General features: G+C 39.8%; 1 protein-coding gene across 2 annotated transcripts; it reads right to left on the bottom strand.

The window, feature by feature from the left end:
* Nucleotides 1-3,711: 3,711 nt before the first annotated feature.
* gclc (glutamate-cysteine ligase, catalytic subunit) lies at nucleotides 3,712-16,298 on the bottom strand. 2 transcript variants are annotated; one of them, XM_084375521.1, is made up of 16 exons: nucleotides 14,634-15,288; nucleotides 13,525-13,637; nucleotides 10,021-10,203; nucleotides 9,681-9,794; nucleotides 9,227-9,285; nucleotides 8,441-8,577; nucleotides 8,201-8,275; nucleotides 7,809-7,925; nucleotides 7,203-7,341; nucleotides 6,965-7,077; nucleotides 6,790-6,882; nucleotides 6,567-6,671; nucleotides 6,374-6,455; nucleotides 6,160-6,281; nucleotides 4,590-4,710; nucleotides 3,712-4,477 (listed from the first exon to the last, which is right to left on the bottom strand). In XM_084375521.1, exons 1-16 carry the CDS (start codon nucleotides 14,781-14,783, stop codon nucleotides 4,296-4,298), a joined length of 1,905 nt encoding a protein of 634 aa, XP_084231647.1. In that variant the 5' UTR covers nucleotides 14,784-15,288; the 3' UTR covers nucleotides 3,712-4,295. The 2 variants fall into 2 exon arrangements, with proteins under 2 accessions (XP_084231647.1, XP_084231648.1); XM_084375522.1 differs by lacking the exons at nucleotides 13,525-13,637; nucleotides 14,634-15,288 and adding an exon at nucleotides 16,192-16,298.
* Nucleotides 16,299-18,138: the final 1,840 nt, after the last annotated feature.

The raw sequence follows: 18,138 nt of genomic DNA, 5'->3' as shown, positions 1-18,138 counted from the left end.
CTCAGAGGAAAATAAGGTCTGGGAACACTGTTTGAAGCTAGAAAGGTGGCAGGGTCCGCCACATATCAACAGTATGAAACTGTGTTGTCCTTTGAGGTCAGTTTGTTTATTCAGTCATGAAAACGAAGACAGTTTGTTTATTTACTTTGTTTATGCATAAAAGTTCAGTCAATGTTGATCTTTCTCTTCTGATTGGTTCACCTTTAACCCAAATGATCAACAGGATGTGAAGAAATAACAGTTTTAACGTGAAGTCAAAGATGTCTGTGTACTGTGTTGCAGAGATACCTACTAAAGTTAGCACGCTAACCAGCTAGCGCCGGCCCTGCTCGTAATAAGGCATGGGACAAAATATTGATAAGGCAGTATATATTGTGTAACTTCCTCTTGCTATGTGATTATCGATACACATTTTTATTCAAACATGCAGTCGCTCAAGACAGATGACAATGTGATGTACCAGAGTCACGACTTTGTGACTCCTTGTGGTGTAAACTTCTGTAAAATTCTTCAGAACTGCTCTCCTCTCTGGCAGTTCAGCCTTTTGCCAGTACAGGGCTATAATGATGGCACACATGGACATGGACAAGTCACCTTTTTCTACATTGTTCCATCTCAGTTCCTGTCAAATTCTGTGAAACTGACGAACTAGAATGCAATGAATAAATTCCTGCACTTGTCTTCTTAGGGGTCTTGCAATGTATCGATTAGTACAGAATAGCAGCATCATGATACCCTCCTTATGCAATGTAATGTATAATTGTATCGGGAGTTACACAGTGATTCCCACCCCTACTTGTATGACCGCCTCCTACCTGAGAGCTGATAGTCTGATGCTATAACTCTGACCTTCGGAGGTGGGTGCTGACTAATGCCTGACCTCCTCCTCCCACCTCTCCCTCCTGTTCCCGCCTGAACCTGCCGTGTCATCCCTGAAGTCATAGTCCTGTTCAGAGCCGCTGTGAATCACCTTGGTACTGTTATCCTGTCATCAAACTGGCCCCAGCACTCCTCCAGTCCTCCGAGCTCCCAGTTCGGGCAGAGTCTGCCCAGCTTGTTTCGAGTATGAGTTTGTCAGGTGGCCAATTTTTACATATTGCACCTTTAAAAACAGCCAATACAGAAAAATGTACTCTTTTAATGTCAGATATTATACTATATAATATTAGATCACTATTACTGCTGTCATCTACAGATGTCATCATTTTAGTATCATGTAGTATTTGATTGCCTCCAATAGATGTTTAAAAATATATATCAGGAAATATAGAACAAAGTGGAACAAAATCTAGTTAGAATCTGAGAAATAGGGCAGAAGATATACTGACACAGTTAGACATCTAAATTCCCAGTGCAGAGACAGTCTGGCCTGTTGAGCAGCCTCACTGGATAAGTGGCTGTGGGTTAAGGTCATGTCAGTGGTGGTAGTGAGGGAGTTCTGCTTGACCCCCGCCCAGATTAACCCGGCCTGCCCAAAGTTTTACAGACCGAATCAAATCTCAAGTTCTCAAACCCTCATCAACTAATTTTTTTTGCCACTTGGCGGAAACAGAAACAAGCAGTAAACTCAACACTAACATGTCATCACATTTGAGCTCATATGGTGAACATGTTAGCAAACAGTTGCCTAATTTACACCTGCAGCAACATCAGCATCCATTTGGAGTCATGCTTCTGGCTAAATGAATGAAAGTCTAAAATTACTCTCCTTTTAACTCTGTTTTTGGTCTCCACCATCTCCTGAGGGAAAGGTTGCTTCTCACTAACTTTCTCTGTCTGCCTTTTGATGCCGGGCTGGTAGAGTATATGATTATATGAAGTGGAATTACCAGAGCTGTTTCTTGCTGCTGCTTCGGCTGGAAATGATGTTGATCAGAGCAGTGATGTACTGAATTAAAGCAGTGTCACAGTAGAAAAAGCACAGGTGTTCACAGTAACACCTGTGCTTTCTATTACAAGTCAAAATGTCTGATGTGAAAAAGGCTTGTTTCTCCTCGGATTAGTGACGACAGATGGCTGCACTAAAATCCACTGACCTGCTACATTCAGTATTTACTGTTTAAACAAATGTTTTCACATTAAGCATCTAATCAATTTTTGACTCACTTTTTTTCTTATTTTTCTTCATTCAAGAGTCCAACTCTATGAAGCTCTTTTGCGATCTTGACAATGAACCCTTTCTTGGTCATTTTGGCGTTCTCATGTCACAGTATTCTCTCAGTATTCATATTGTGAGTCCAAGGGCATTTCTGTACTTTAATTTCTTCTGCAGCATCAAACTATTTCTTGTCTCTCCACAGGGTAGGTCTGTACCAGTCATGATCATTATCTAGTCCAAGAGGTCAAACTGAGGTAGAGCTCATATTTGTCACTGTGGCTCAGTATTATGTAAAGCTGTGGTTCAATACCACCATCTTGTGGATGAACATGTTAAGGTACTGGCTGTTGGACAAATTTGTAATATTGGTATACTTTTGTAAAATTTACCCATAATTGTTAAAAATTGCTTTCCCAAACTTGAGTGTTTGGAATTGGACTTTCAGCGCGACACCCTTCCGATGGATGACGCTATATATTTTTTTCTTCTTTGAAATTACATTTTACCTTCCACAGAGCTTTTTTTCACACTGCAAATTCTTAGCCCTGAGATAATTTAGCCGCTTTTAAATAACCTAAGCCCAGGGCTATATGGGATAAGCCTCGGTTAAATGTCTGCCGGAAAAACACAAGAGTAATGTTTTCAGTTGAGAATGACACTTCACTGCTCATTTTACTTTACCCAGGTTTTGCCACAGGCTCCTTTAAGCTTCGTCTTTAGTCGATTCTCACAATGCAGGGTTAAGCCCTAGGCTAAAGCTAGGGTTAGACAACTTTGGTATGTGCCAGGATTGTGCCAATGCCTGGGGCTAACAGCTCTCTTAGGCTTGCAGTGTGGAAAGCCCTCAAGATTTCCAGTAGTAGTTCCTTGTAGCATTGTTTTGGTTATTCTAGCAGCATGGCTCTAGGGGATGGCCATGTCAGCCTGTCTGTCAGTTGGTCCGCTCTGTCTCGACTGAAATATCTCAACAACTGTCAGATGAATTGCCATGGCATTTTGTACATTCATGTTACCAGAGAATGAATTGCATTAAAATTGATCCCCCGACTTTTCATCTAACACCATCACTTGATTTAGATGTTTGGCTAATGTGTCTAATAGTTTGGTTTATGAGCAAATACCTTCAAAACTCATGACATTCCCATTATAGTTTGTGTTTGGTGCTAATTAGCAAACATTAGCATGCTAACACACTAAACAAAGATGGTTAAAATTATATTGAACATCAGTATGTCAGCATTGTCTTGTGGGCATGTTAGCATGGTCAGGTTAGCATTTAGCTCAAAGTAGCATTGTGCCTCAGTACAGTCTTACAGAGCCGGTAGCATGGCTGCAGAGAGTGAAATGATGCTGTAAGTGGTTGAACCAGATATCGATGTGTTGGGTGACACGTGGAGGAGCCCAGTTTAAGCAGCTTCAGCTGTCAGAATCTGACCTTTGACCTCTTTGGAGGGGGCCTTACATTTTAAGGGGGGCCTATCAAAATTAAGCTTGAGGAGTTTGCTGAGCCTCAAACAACATATTGAAGGAAATTAAATCTATTCCCTTTGGCTCATTTTAAAAAAAGAGCCATCCATAAATAAAATGAGGTAATTGTAAGAAACCTGACTAACTTACTTTTGTACAGATTTATTTTGAAGCAGCATCACATTGCAAACAATGGTTCACCATTTCCAACTGAATGCAACACTACCTTGACGTTCCCACTACATTGTCAGCAGAGCAAAGCAAACGGTTCTCTTAAAATGCAAAAAAAGAAAGAAAAGATCCCTAGTAAACGTGAAGAAAGCTCATATCCAGCAAAAAAAAGAACAACAACCCAAAAAACCCATGATGTTAATGTTTTAAAGAGCAGAAGTACAGTATTTACAGAACACAAGATTAAAAGCAGACTACTGTACAACCCTTTGCTACATTTACATTCTCACACAGATAGACTTAATTTCCAGAGAAAAATAAATACACATCTGATTTCTATTACACAACCTTTTGCATGTCTTAACCCTATTAAAATAATTTTGTAATCATAAAAATCTGATACAGTATATGTACATACATCTGATGCAGGTGTGTTTCTCACAACACACACATGCTGTTTTGCATTCTCTTAAAATTGGACCGCTTTCATTCTGAGCCACACATTTGGTCTTTCTTTACATGCGAGTTTGTATGCTGACGATGCAATCCTACAACGTTCTCATTTGAACTTGTTGACTGGGTTGCCAATAAGCTCGGGGCACTGCTCCTCGCCTTTTGCAATCTTGTCGCACTTTTTGAAAAAGTCGTAGTTGATCTTGTCAGTTATGACGCTGTCCTGCTTATACTGCGGGTGCTTGGCAACAAATTCCCTCATCCACTTGGCCATGGTCATCAGTTCGCCTGTTTCATGACAGCAAAATTAAGAGTTATGTTCAGGGTTTAAGCTGCATAAAGAGAAAGTCTGTTTTTGGCTTACAACAAAGTTAAGTTTTGTCCTTTAATGGAAATTTACCTGAGGCACGTTTCTTGATGAGCTTCAGATAATTCAAAATGGTGCACCGGGTGTCCACATCAACTTCCATGTTTTCCAGATAGCAGTTAAGGATCGGGATGAGACCCTGGAATACTCCCTCCTGGTGATTGAAAAAGAAAACAGCAGTGATTGTTAGAGGGCTTAAAACAAGACTGAAAGTCTACCGCCATACTAGCAGCTCTGTGAGGCTGCACTTAGGCACAGCTGTAATTTGTGATAAATATTTATAAAAAGGCATTCACGTAACGTCGGCAGAATTTGAGGAAAAAAACAACCTCTCATTATTCCAGTATTCAAGCTTTTTCCAAGATGATTACAAACACTGCTGACCTTTTAGTCGCAACACTTAAATTGCCTAAATTAGCTACTTTTGTTATTCAACATATGTGCAATGGTATGTTAACAAAGTCAACCCAGATAAAATATACAATTCATAGAAACCCTTTTAACAGAATCCATTCTATCAGTGTTAATATTGGACACTTTAGACCACCAACAATAGTTGCTTTGCAGCCATTTTGCCAACAGTTTATTCACATTTTTTCTTCTGGTCCACTTGGTGAACTACAGGAATTCCAAGACATCTCCAACTCTGAATTGCAGACTGACCTTAACAGTTTTTCTTTCAAGTTGGGTAGCTGTAAATATGGTCTAATTTCTGAAAAAATGCAGTGTAAAAGCTTGATGTCGATAACTGACGCTAAACTGCATTGCTGCCTTTAAAAGTGGAATAATACCCCCTCAAAAAAATACTAAATACAAGGGGCATTTAAAGTTTTGAATGAAGGTTCTGGCGTAAAGTTTGAATGAGTAGATTAGAGCTGAAGAGGCTATAAGTAGTTGGAAAAGTGGGAAAGGGATGAAGAATGGAAAACAGCTGGAAGCTAAACTTGATTGCTTGACTAATGGCTGTGAGCTATCCTGCATAGCTGGCATAACTTTGTGTGAAGAAGCAGTTGAAAGAGTATGATTTGCAGGAAAAGCATCAAATTAGTATGAATGAGATTTAAAAGTTGAATGAAACTCACATTTTAAGGTTTGAATCGAGTGCATGAATAGATCAGAACTGAAAAAGCGGGAAAGGGATGAAGGATGCAAATAGTGAAGGCTGGGAGCTAAACTGAATTGCTGGTTTTAATTTGTATGGAGAAGCAGCTGAAGGTGTATCAATATTTGAGAGACTAACTCAGTCTAATTGCTATGAATGGGACTGAAAAATGAATAAATAACTGGAGGGACAAAGGATGAAATACAGTGTAAGATGGGAGCTAAACTGCATAGCTGCCTTAACATATGAGGAAGTAGCTGAAGGAGTATGAAGAGTTGGAAAAGAAAACAATATAATGTGAACATGGCGTAACACCAGCATGGCAAACTGCTCACAATGAAAATGCTGACATGCGGATGTTCAACAGGGACAATATTTACCACATTCATTATTCCAGTGTAGTGCGTCAGAGAGCATGGCAAATCATCTAACAGGTTGACATAGTTATCCATTGAGCCACACTGTTATCCTTAAAGATCAGTAGTGTAGGACAACACCCACCTTTCCATTAATGATGGTGTCAATGCTCATCAGCATGTACTCCTCATTACCACCATCATTGGCACCATCGGTCTCCAAGCCGTTCTGAGCAGAGGCAGTGCCATCAAGGACCGGGTTGCAGCCTATTGGTAGACAATACAAATGTATCAGCTACTCCTATCTGAGGCAGTCACCATAAACACCAACCTAAACAGTCACTTTTTGTTTCACTCACCTTTAAAGATGTCCTTTCGGAAGTAAAACATGCCCTCCTGCACAGCGTTTCTCTTCTGTGCAACCTTCATGTTTTCATCAACCTAACGACAGACAAGTGGATCAGAACACTGTGTACATCAAATGTCACACTTTATTTATGTAATATCTCTTAACATTTTATAAAAAAAACTAGAGCTTTGTGCTGTTTTTACCTTTGACAAGGGGATCAGAAAGTCCAATTTATAAGACAAGATCACTCTGGTGAGCAGGACCACAAAGACCACGTATGCAGCGTTTTCAAAATCAGTTAGCTGCACCTGAAAATTAACAAGGAAAAAATAAAAACAAATTCCATTTACTGCATTAACAGTCCAGGTAATCCTAATCAACACAGATAAAAAGTTTAAGTTAATTGATAGTGAAGTTGGTTTCTACCTCCATGGGGCGGAACTCAACTCTCCAGCCGATATCAGAGTTGGGAGGTGGAGGTTTGAACCTCATCGTCTGCCAGTTGGTTGATTGCAGGTTCTGCAAGAAAACAAGTTTGAGTAAATACAAGCCTGTTTTTACACATGGATGACTTTCTTAAAAGGGATACAGAAAATCTCACCTCGAAGTGATCAGACTCGTTTTCGTCATCCAGGTGAATATTCTCCTCAAAGATGGAGAGTGGATCTCGAATGAAGAGGTGTGCTATGTGTTGGGCTAGCAGCTTGTCAATTCCTACACACAGAAAGTTCATTACTCTTTACCACACAAGCATCTGTAAGTGGATTTTGACTGTGAAGTTGAATATTTGTCTTTTATTTAAAATATTTCATCTATTTCTCCATTTTCTAAATTCATACCTGCATCAAGCAGCTGCTTGTAGATCCCCTCGTCTATCGTCAAGTCAATATCATTGTACTTCTCACTGCAGCTCGACAGGTAGCTGTCAATTGAGTCATATCTTGACTTGAAGATCCTGTATTTGTCGTTTTTCAACGGCTTCAAAGGAGACAAAATTCATACATTATACTCAAACTAAAAACCTAAAGCAAGACATTTTTACAGTGATGTGTAGGTGGTGCTTTTGCCTTTGGATTGAGAAATGTTTGAAGAAGAACAAAGTAAATTACAATCTGGTCTATAGTGGTACTTATCTTAGTAAACAATAAGAAGCTCAGGTGACTGAGAGACTCTAGAACAATCACATTCCCATTATCTAGTTATTTGTTGAACGGAGATTGAGATCTCACTACAGAACTTTATTTTTGTTGACAAATTAATTTTGGTCCACTGGTGGTGACACTGACACACAAAACACACTTGCTCACTACGTAACTTTAGGTGGCAGACAGAAATAGTTTGAGATCTCAAACTGAATAAAGCATAGTCGCAAAAATGCCTTTAGTTTTTGACTAAAACATTATTTTACACCCTAGATCCCTTTTTTGCTAGCTCAACCTGCTCACCTTCAGGCCACGTTCCTCCTGTGTCCGGTCATCCACCGAGGCAGAAATAACCCCCCAGCGACAATCATTATCCGACACAAAGCCTCTGTAGAAGGGTGAGGCTGCACTCAACGCCATCTAGAAAGAGACAAAACAGTATTCAGAAGTGACTGACAAAATTAAAATAAAGCCACACAGTCTAGCATATGAAAAACATGAGGGTTTGTTGGTCTGTTTTGACCATTTGAACATAAAAATCTTGCATATTTCTGAACAAAACTGCCAGGAACTGCTTGTTCCTTTCAAAATATTTGATTGAGTTATTAGATAATCAGTTATATAATAGTTCGGCTGAGGAAGAGGTTACATATTAAATCATAATATATGACTGGAAGCTTTATTTATCTACTCACCACTATTGGGCAGAATGTTGCTAGCTGGTCGTAAAGGTATCTTGCCTCATCGATGCTACAAGCTTGGAATGTGACCTGCAGAAGTGTCATAAAAAAGGCTGAAGTGCATTCATAAATCACTTACTGGGATTGTAAAGTTGCAGTCACACAAAAGTCAAAATAGTCTAGGTGACAATATTGTTATCACATCACTGTTCAAGGCAACAAAGACTGACATGATCAGGCGTATTTTTTCAGTACCTGCAGACAGCAGTTGCCCATGCCAAAGCCCATGGCGTCCATGTAGATATGATCAGGCAGAGCTGCCCTCGCTGCCTCACCATCATCCTCGGGAAACTCCTCCACAAATGGAGACGGGGTGCACTTGTCTTTGAAGACTGAAACATGAGAAGGAATACAGTCATATTTATTCACTTGTTCCAAATGACAAAAGAAATGCAGTAAAAACCAACTGAAATCACATTTTGTCGTCCATTTTTTAATAAAAAATAATGTCAATCTGTTTATAATGTACTGTGGTGTCTATATTTGACTGACAGCAGCTGCCACATTGCTTAAGTGCCCAAGCAACACTGAAGAGGAAAAGAAAGTAAACAAAATTGCGCTGTAGCCTGCATATCATGGGCAGACAGTGTGCTGTAACTGCTGTAAGAACCAGAGCAGCATGTAGCCAGACTTTGGTGACATTTCTTTCCCTGCTGAATGTTTGCTGTCTGTCTCGTTCGACCAGTTTAGTTGCAGACAAGATCTGTGTTCTGATTTGTAAAAGCAGGAAAGCTTATATAGGATGCTATTGTGTTTTGAAGCTGCTCTGCTGGTTTATGTAAACATTTGATTGGCTGTATCAAAATAAGGTCTCCATCTATGTAGACGAAGAACTAGCTGTATTCTGTTGAATTCATGTAAAATTAGGGGACACCACCATGAAACAAAAAAAAGTACCTTTTAGTTTCAGTTACTTTTCTTAAAAGGAGAACACAGCTGTTTGACAGGCGGAAAATGCATTATAAATTCAGTTGGACTTACTTGGTACGTTAATCACAACTTTTTCTCCTCTTCTGTGACGTATGTTTCTGGTAAGGGTGCTGAAAAAGCAAATCCAGACATACAATCAGTCACATACAACATTCACAAACACGCTTTATAATAATAGGAGAATAGTTCAATGACAGCAAGTTTTTAAAAAAACCCATCACAACTGCACACTGTAGCCTGATGAAGCTGAAATTTAAAGGCCGATAACGACTTTGAGTTTTTAAAAATACAAAATCAGCCAATATAAACACAAACATATGACAGTATTCATGAATTTCAGCACTTAATTACCCCTTTATTTATTAGATATTTTTGCTCATCGCGACCAAAAGTGTCAATAGTCCGGCAATTTAATAGTAAACTGATATGGTTTACGAACCAAAACTATCAGTGTAGCAACCACACACGCACACTGTCACGTCGTAATTATAACCACTAGGCCTACCTGAATCTTGGGTGGCTGTTGATGGCTTCATCTGGGAAAAACAATGATTTGGACACCCCCTTTTCAACAGGGGTCGGCCGGTACTCTGGTTTGGTGAAACCTGGGCAACCTAACCTAAAAGAAAAGACCACAGCATACACAACTATTATACACCTGCAACTAAAAACTACTGCAGCCAGTGATCATTCTTTCAATTGTTTTCTGAATTAACAGATACATCTTTTCTTTCATATTTTTGTTGTTGCACTTTATGTTGAATACTGTAAACTAACCTAATCCATCAAATTGATAAGATTAAACATAAATAATTAAACAGATATCAAAAGAGGGTTAAAAGTACATTGGGAATGCAGTGATGGTGGAGAGCGTTTCATTCTGGTTGAGGACAGATGAGGCCTCTCGTCGTCTCTTGCCCATGTTGCCCTCCACAGTGTTGAACTCTGACATGGTCCCGCCGTACGGCTGCCCTGGAGTTCCCTCAATCATGTAGCTGCTATACTCCGGTCTCCAAAGCGTGGGGTGACTGCAAACATATAAAAAGTGTTGAGAAAACATTCTGCTTTAATATTTCATGTGAGCACTTCCTGGTCTCAGTATCGTGATGACCTTTCCGATTAAATAAACTCTCCCCTTTATCGTATGTCAGCCATTATCTTGGCGAGGCAAACGAACGCGACGTATTTGTGCTCCAGAGCGTGCTCTTTGGTGTGTGCGACAGAGGGGCAGTAATGAGGAATGCATCGGCTCCACTATTCCCACTGCCACTGGTATTTCCCCTGGGTGAAGTTGGCTCCACAGATTTAGGCCGACGTAATGGACAGCGGGCTAGCATAACACTCACAAGCTTGTCCAAACACATTTACACTGCCTCCAGAGAATTCCTCTTCCCAAAGAAATGTTACTACAGTTTAGGCATGCAAACGGCATTCCCAGGAGAAGCTCGGATTGTTATCACTGACAGATGTCCTGAGGGAAAATATCCTCGTTCCAGCGCTGCATTTTAGACTTTCAAGTGATTTATCTTGTGCACTTCTGTTAAAGTTATTATACAATTTAATATACGTTTTTTAACCATCTATTCTAACAACTATGCAAAGACAAATGGGTTTTCTGTTTGTTGTGCTTATTGTAGAGTTCATTAAAATTACTTTGTCTCTTAAATTCGTGAGCAATCCAAGCTCAGAAGTGACATTATCAGAGAAACTTTGCAAAAAGTGCAGCAATCCTTTATTTCCGTGTTCACAGCCTTCAAACTGAACTCAGAAGCTTTTACCTGTGACATTATTTTTGATCAGAGAGAATTTCAACTAGTATTTTCATGATGAATCGATGAATTGTTTAGTCTATACAATGTAAATAAACTGTGAAAGATGTGCTTATCATCACAATTTCTCTGAGCCTAAGTAACGTCTTCAAATTGCTTTTTTTCCCTTACAGCCCAAAACCCAAAGACTTTCCATCTTCTATCATGAGTGACAAAGAAAAGCAGCAAATTCATACATTTAATAAGCTGAAACCTGCAAATGTTTGATGTTTTCAAATCATTTACAAATGGAAGACACAACTATGTGGAGGAATAAATCAAGGGGAGGGTTTCACAAACTTTTCTTGACACAATGGGCATCAACACTATGAACTGAACAGAAGTTTGGAACCAACACTTCTCTTTGTTGTAGAGCTGAACCTGGTCAGAGAGGAAACCAAAGTGTAACAGAAGGTGTAGAGATGGACGAGAAACAAATCTACAGCCATCGTGACTAAAAGACAAAAGCACCACATCTGTAAAAGAACCCTTAATGATTGACTGGGAGAATGAGGAAAAGACTCTCTAGTCTAGTACACAGAAATGTAACCTTTTGGCCTGAGGAAGAGCACTGTTCATCACATAGATAAATAAAATGGCATACTTCTGTCAAGGCCCAACAGTCCCCTTTAATTCAATCAAGCATAATCCAATATCAAATAAAACATTAAAACCTGCTTGATCCAATTCTGACTAGGATCTGTATCAACCTGATTTTTCCATCAAGATCAAGACTGCCCAGTTTCGCTACAGACATGTTTATTTAACAAAAATGGCTGATTTAACAAAAACTCTGCAGTGACTAATCGGCGTCTCACATCTGCTTTGGGGAGTTTTGTCCCAGTACTTCTTGCAGAACGCAGCCAGACAAGTGAGGGTGGATGTGTGCCAGACATGAACGGCCCGCTTCAGGTCCCGCCACATCATTTAAAATGGGTTCAGATCTGGAATTGGACCGGGCCTCAGCCATTCCTTGGCTGTTTGTTTTCTGAATTGCTTCGGATCATTGTCATGTTGCATGATACACTTTCGGCCAAGCTGGCGACTCAAGGTTGTGTTCCCAGTTTTTACAAAATTCCCTCAGAATTCATGATTCTTGGGACTATTTGGCACCGTTTAGGTCCCAAAGATGAAAAGCAGACCCTGATCTTAACCGTCACACCACCATGCGTCACTTGTGGGAGAAGGTTCTTCTGGTTGTATTCAGTGTGAACTGTAAGGTGTGTCTTGTTTTAAGAGTTATATTTTGGACTCATCTGTCAACAGGATGGTGTTGCAGAAAGCTTCAGGTTTCTCCAGATGTTCTTTTGAAGGGTTGAGACAAGCAGCTTTTTTCTTTTTTCAGATGAGAGGCTTCTTCTCAGGAACTCCATGAATTTCCTTCCGATTGTGAAGGCATGCACATAATGCAGCAGAGAGGTGTGCTCTGTGCCTGTGAGCGAAAGCCCAGAGGGGTGATATGTCAATCATCTCATGTAATGTGAAGGAAGACTGAACCCTGACTTTGGAAGTCAAATTGACAGTCGACAGCACATGGGGCTTGTAGGCAAATTAAGTGGGAAACATGGTGAGACGGGGCTGTTTGACTCCTATTACAGGGTAATGCGTTTTCATGTGGGTGTCGTCGTTGGAGTTAGCCACTCAAATAAAGTGTTGAAAGTAACCGAAGCAATGGACCGAGTGTTCCACAGCAACCAGAGAAATGCAGAAGAATCACATGGTCAACCAACTTGCAGCTGAACGACATCAACTCTACTTGTACATTTCACTAAAACAACCCCTTACTGAACACCTGCAGCTTTTATAGAGTTTGATCCTACTTTTAATGGTGCATGACTTACTAGGCCAAAATAAATAACAAATAACCTTAATCACAACCATCCACTTAATAGCTCATTATGTTCCAAAACAAACCATTAAACAAACACGGCAACAGTGCTGTTGCTATTTTCTGTGATGCCCTTCCACGGCATATTTGTGAACTTCCAGTAAGAAAACTTTCACTTTAACCACACAGGTCTTAACAAAATAAACATGTGTTTAGAGGGAGGAAGGAAACAAAGTCGAAAGCCAAATAAAATCAAAATGATCCAAGTAAATTATGGCTTAACTCCTTTAACAGGCAGACTATGCAGCATTTGTTGGTTTCTGTTTGTAAACACATCATTCAAAAGTGCATCAAGCGATTCAGGAGAATGATAGCTGATAGTTAAGTCTCAGTAACCTGCCGTCAAATACTGACGGTTTAGGTTTGCGAGCCACCAACACCAAGCAGATCAACTGTCTTTCTCGGGAGCTGTTGGTGCCCAGAACCATCCCAAACACAGCAGAATAATAAGAACAAATAGAGTTACAGGCTCCAACACACTTGGATCATAAATGATTATGATACATTATTTTCTAGGAAAAACCTGTACAAATACCTTTAACCCTACACAGTAAAGACATGTAGATCATTTAATACATTTTAAATGTAATAGTTAACTTAATGTAACAAGTTGAGCTGAATGTTCGGACATGTTCTGCACGTTCTGTCCTTACTTGGGATTAATCTTTTCACCCTGGTCCTGGAGAGTGTCCAAAACATCTGTGCCCCTCAGGGAAAGTCGAACCTTTTCATCCTCGTCGTCCAACTCCACCAACATGTACTCGACCTAAAAGTAAATCATCAAATAAAATAACAGGTGAGGACACATGATCAATCCACTGCGCTGCTTTATGCATACATCTCTAAGACCAGGTTGTCAATCCACGCTAGACTACGTTTTCAAGATCAGACCGGGTCGCCATCACATCAATTCCAATTCATCAGTTATGTTTCCTTGACTTTGACTCTGCTACCCTGTAATCCCCTGTCTGAAAGGGGGATTAATCTATAACAACAGCATTCCACATTGTTAGAAATGAAAACACTTTGTCCGAGCTGTAGCACACTAAGTTTTGTGGACTGGTGGCGGGCAAAAAACTAGAAACTGGTGTGAAGAACTGACTGAAAGCAAAGAGCCAAGCCCATGTGTTAACACATTGTGTAGCAGTCTCTCAGGTAATGTTTGCTCATCAGGGAGTGTCCTAAAAATATGTATTATTATTATTATTTTTATCAGACGGTTACTAGGAAATGATTTGCATACTTAAAATGAACTTTTATAAGCAGCTGTTTCACATATACCTTTCGCTAGTGGATAACTTTGAATAACTGTTTGATCATTCCCCAAAAAACTGAAAAATCTTATTGTTTTGACTCACACTCTTGTAAAAATGAATATTAATAATAACATTATGTAAATATATAATAATTACATAATGTTTTCATTATGTCCAGCAGTAACAACCAAGTTTGACTCTTCCCAACTAACATTCAGACATTACAGATGTTGTACACTGGAAAGAGTTTCAGTAACAAAGACATAGGTACATGCAAATATCCACACAATATTTAAAGCTGCAGATTTACATGAGCTACATGTTTTTTGTTTTTTCTTCTGCAGTGGAAGTAAAAACACCAGGGCTGGGAAACGAAACTGATTATTAAAAAAGGCCAAAATTGCATCATGCACAGCCACTATGACCGACACATCAGCAGGCACACGCAGACAGCATTTATTTTCAGCATATTGTCTCATTTTAGGCAAAAAGGTCTCGTTTCTTACCTCGTCGCCCCATTTCAACACATCTTTCTGACGCTCCTTCACTTTGTTGTAGATGTTGAGGAACTGAATGATGCCGTGCTTTCTCACATGGTCGGCATACTTCTTGGTTTCTTCCCAGTTCAGTGGAGTCCCCTGTGACAGTAAACCCATCGCACAGACGAGCTGCTGGAGGTGGAAAACTGACGGCTTCTGTCTTTATCAACTTGCACGCCGAGCGTTAGCTAGCTAGCTAGTCTGTCCAACTGGTGCGGAGCTAGCATGAAGTCCCGGTCCAGACAGAAGGCAGAACCAGGGGATTCTTCAGGTGCTGTCAGTGGGCTCACAGGCTGAGTGGCAGAGTCTCGTGGTGCTGTTAAGCGGCGTGCCCTGTCGGTAACCTTAGCTGGGCATCCAGAGGAAGCAGGCCCCTGCTCATCACTTGCTAATGTCTGGTTAGCTCGGTAAAGCACACCCGAGGGGCTGACTGGCTGCTCCCGACGAGTTAGTGGGTACCCTGCCCTTAAAGCTTCGTCTCGGTTAACGACCGAGGACTGAGCCCGTTAACGTGCAGTTCTGTGATGGAATGACAGCGAGGTGAACCGGTAGATAGGTCGGTGCTGCCAGACCACTCTGCTGCTCTCAGTCGGGCTGTGTTGTACATATGAACGCCCTCCTGGCTCCACACACGTGATAGCGTCAGGCGGAGTGTAGAGCGGGGTTACGTCACCATGACTCAGCAGTCCTCGTCGCTCGGCTCCTCCCACTGACCTGTCGATCAGAGCAGGTAGCTATAGAGATGATACCTTCAAGTGCTGTCGGAAATAGCCGCGCACTGATGGCAAGGGAGAAATCACATGAAATGTGGAGACTTTCTGTAATGGCAGTAAAGTAGCAGTAGTTTTTGGCTCTTATTTTCTCTCTTTTCAATCTGTAACCTGAAAAGCCAAAAGCAAAATGTAAGCTAGCTACATCAAAATAGCAAATAGAAAACATTTTTGCAGAGTGTACATTTTGTACTTTTTCTACATTCTGTTTAAGAGAGAAAATGTCACATTTTTCATTTTCAAAATACAATTTCACAAATGTGTTTGTGATGTCAATATAGACTACAGTTTCAGTTCAGCTTCAAAATTATCCAAGTAAATTATGGCCTTTAACAGGCAGACTATGCAGCATTTGTTGGTTTCTGTTTGTAAACACATCATTCAAAAGTGCATCAAGCGATTCAGGAGAATGATAGTTGATAGTTAAGTCTCAGTAACCTGCAGTCAAATATTGACGGTTTAGGTTTGCGAGCCACCAACACGAAGCAGATCAACTGTCTTTCTCGGGAGCCGTTGGTGCCCAAAACCATCCCAAACACAGCAGAATAATAAGAAAAAATAGAGTTGTAGGCTCCATCACACTTGGATCATAAATGATTATGATACATTATTTTCTAGGAAAAACCTGTACAAATACCTTTAACCCTACAAATTAAAGACATGTAGATCATTTAATACATTTTAAATGTAATAGTTAACTTAATGCAACAAGTTGAGCTGAATGTTCGGACATGTTCTGCACGTTCTGTCCTTACTTTGGATTAATCTTTTCACCCTGGTCCTGGAGAGTGTCCAAAACATCTGTGCCCCTCAGGGAAAGTCGAACCTTTTCATCCTTGTCGTCCAACTCCACCAACATGTACTCGACCTATTTTTTCTGTCACTTTCATGTAGCTATGGCTTGATTATTCTGTATATCATAGAACAATAGTTTTCTCTTTTTATTTTACATTTTACCTCTAAACATTAATTCTGGGTTAAAGAAAATGCCCTTAAATAGCATATTGCTCTGTTATATTTTACATTGATATACAGCAGATAAAATAAGATTTTCTCAATCATCAAAACTGTTGTTGAGTTCTCATCTGTTAATTGACAAATCAATTTATCAATAAATTGTTTCAGCACTATTTGTAACTGTTGACTCCTTGGCTTAGACATGTAAAATTAGGCTGAATTTACTTAGACACTGTTGAAAAATTGGAGAAAAGGGAGATAAATGTATCACTTTAAGAAAATGGAAATTTGCTAAATCATTATAAAAGACTAACTCTTTGTTTGAGCTAATCTGCCTCCACAAGGAATTTATTGCTTGTGGATCCAGGACGTTAAATTCTGTGAAATCAAATCAGTGCATGGGAAAAGAAAACTAAACTAATTTAGGACACATTACGTACGCTTTCTTGTCCCTGGTTTGCCCTTTTCTGAAAATCAAACATAGCTATTTACTTGCCGGGTATCTTGTCAAATCATTACCACAGCATGAAAATGAACAAGTCATGTTTACAACTGAAGCGGGGCAATAGCTAGCTTATCAGAATGCAACCTCACCTAGTCAAAAAAGTGATTGTAATAATGACTCAGCACTTGACTTCCGAAAGGGTTTGTCAACTGTACATGCATGGGCAGGTAAAAAAAGTTCATGGGTCCTTGAACTTCACTGTCATCTGTCATTGATTGATAGTGCCCTCCCTCAGACCAGAGAGAAAAGCCACGATAAAAACATAAATATGGAAAATCTCTAGTGTGAATTACTCAAAACTGTTTTTGTGTTGGATCCCATCACTTGTATCGAGAAGCTGGTCAAGAAAATAGGTTTTCAGTTCCTTTAACATTAATTTTATAACTGCTTCACAGACTTTATGTCAATTCCTTCAGTTTCACTCCCTGTATAATGCTTAGCTAACAGAATAACCTTATGTGTCAACTTTGGGACTAATTGGTAAGAAGCATGTATTGTGCATAATAGCCTTTTTATGTGTTTAATTGGCTCCTGGTACACGCCTAAAGCCCTTTTTCCTGGCTCTCACAGTATTAAGTATGTTTACCGTGTAAATTAGCAGGCTGTAACCCTCGTCATGGAGCAAAAAATTGGTTTTACAGTCATTCATTATGGTTGACAACAAATTAGAGGCAGACTTAAAAGCTACTTGTAGCCACAGGATTACTTACTAGATGCCTGTGAGCTTCTAATGGAATGGAAAACTTAAACATGTGTAAAGATATATAAGAAGTATGCAAATGTTTGAGTCTTTTGGCTGGAAATATACACACCCTTTGACAACACTTATGTAGGATTAAAGATAGGAAGTCAAAAGTGCATACCTCATGATTCAAATGGGAAATGGAAACGTAGCCCTCCAAATGGCCTCATCATTATGGCCTCCTGGTCCAAAAATACTGCTGTGGACACCATGCAAAACTGCGGAAACTTAATCTGTACATTGCTGTTACCACAGCAGGTTGACGCTTTTGAATACCATAAAGCCTTATAGCAATATCAACTGTACCTTTGCCATTTAAATATTTTCCCAAAAGAGTAAAAGACACCACTACAAATGTCAAAAAGATGTGATTTGTGAGAAAAAAGAGCAAAATAATCTCGTGTACATACAGATTTCTTCAATGATGGTGGTCAAAAACAAACATGAACTAGATTTTTTTAAATAATAGTGTCATGCAGACACACCTCTCGACTCACA

Source organism: Pagrus pagrus (genome assembly GCF_965226575.1).
Source record: "Pagrus pagrus genome assembly, chromosome: 15".
NCBI classification, from domain to species: domain Eukaryota; kingdom Metazoa; phylum Chordata; class Actinopteri; order Spariformes; family Sparidae; genus Pagrus; species Pagrus pagrus.
Note: the sequence above shows the minus strand (reverse complement) of the source record. Positions and strands in the feature narration are given on the sequence as shown.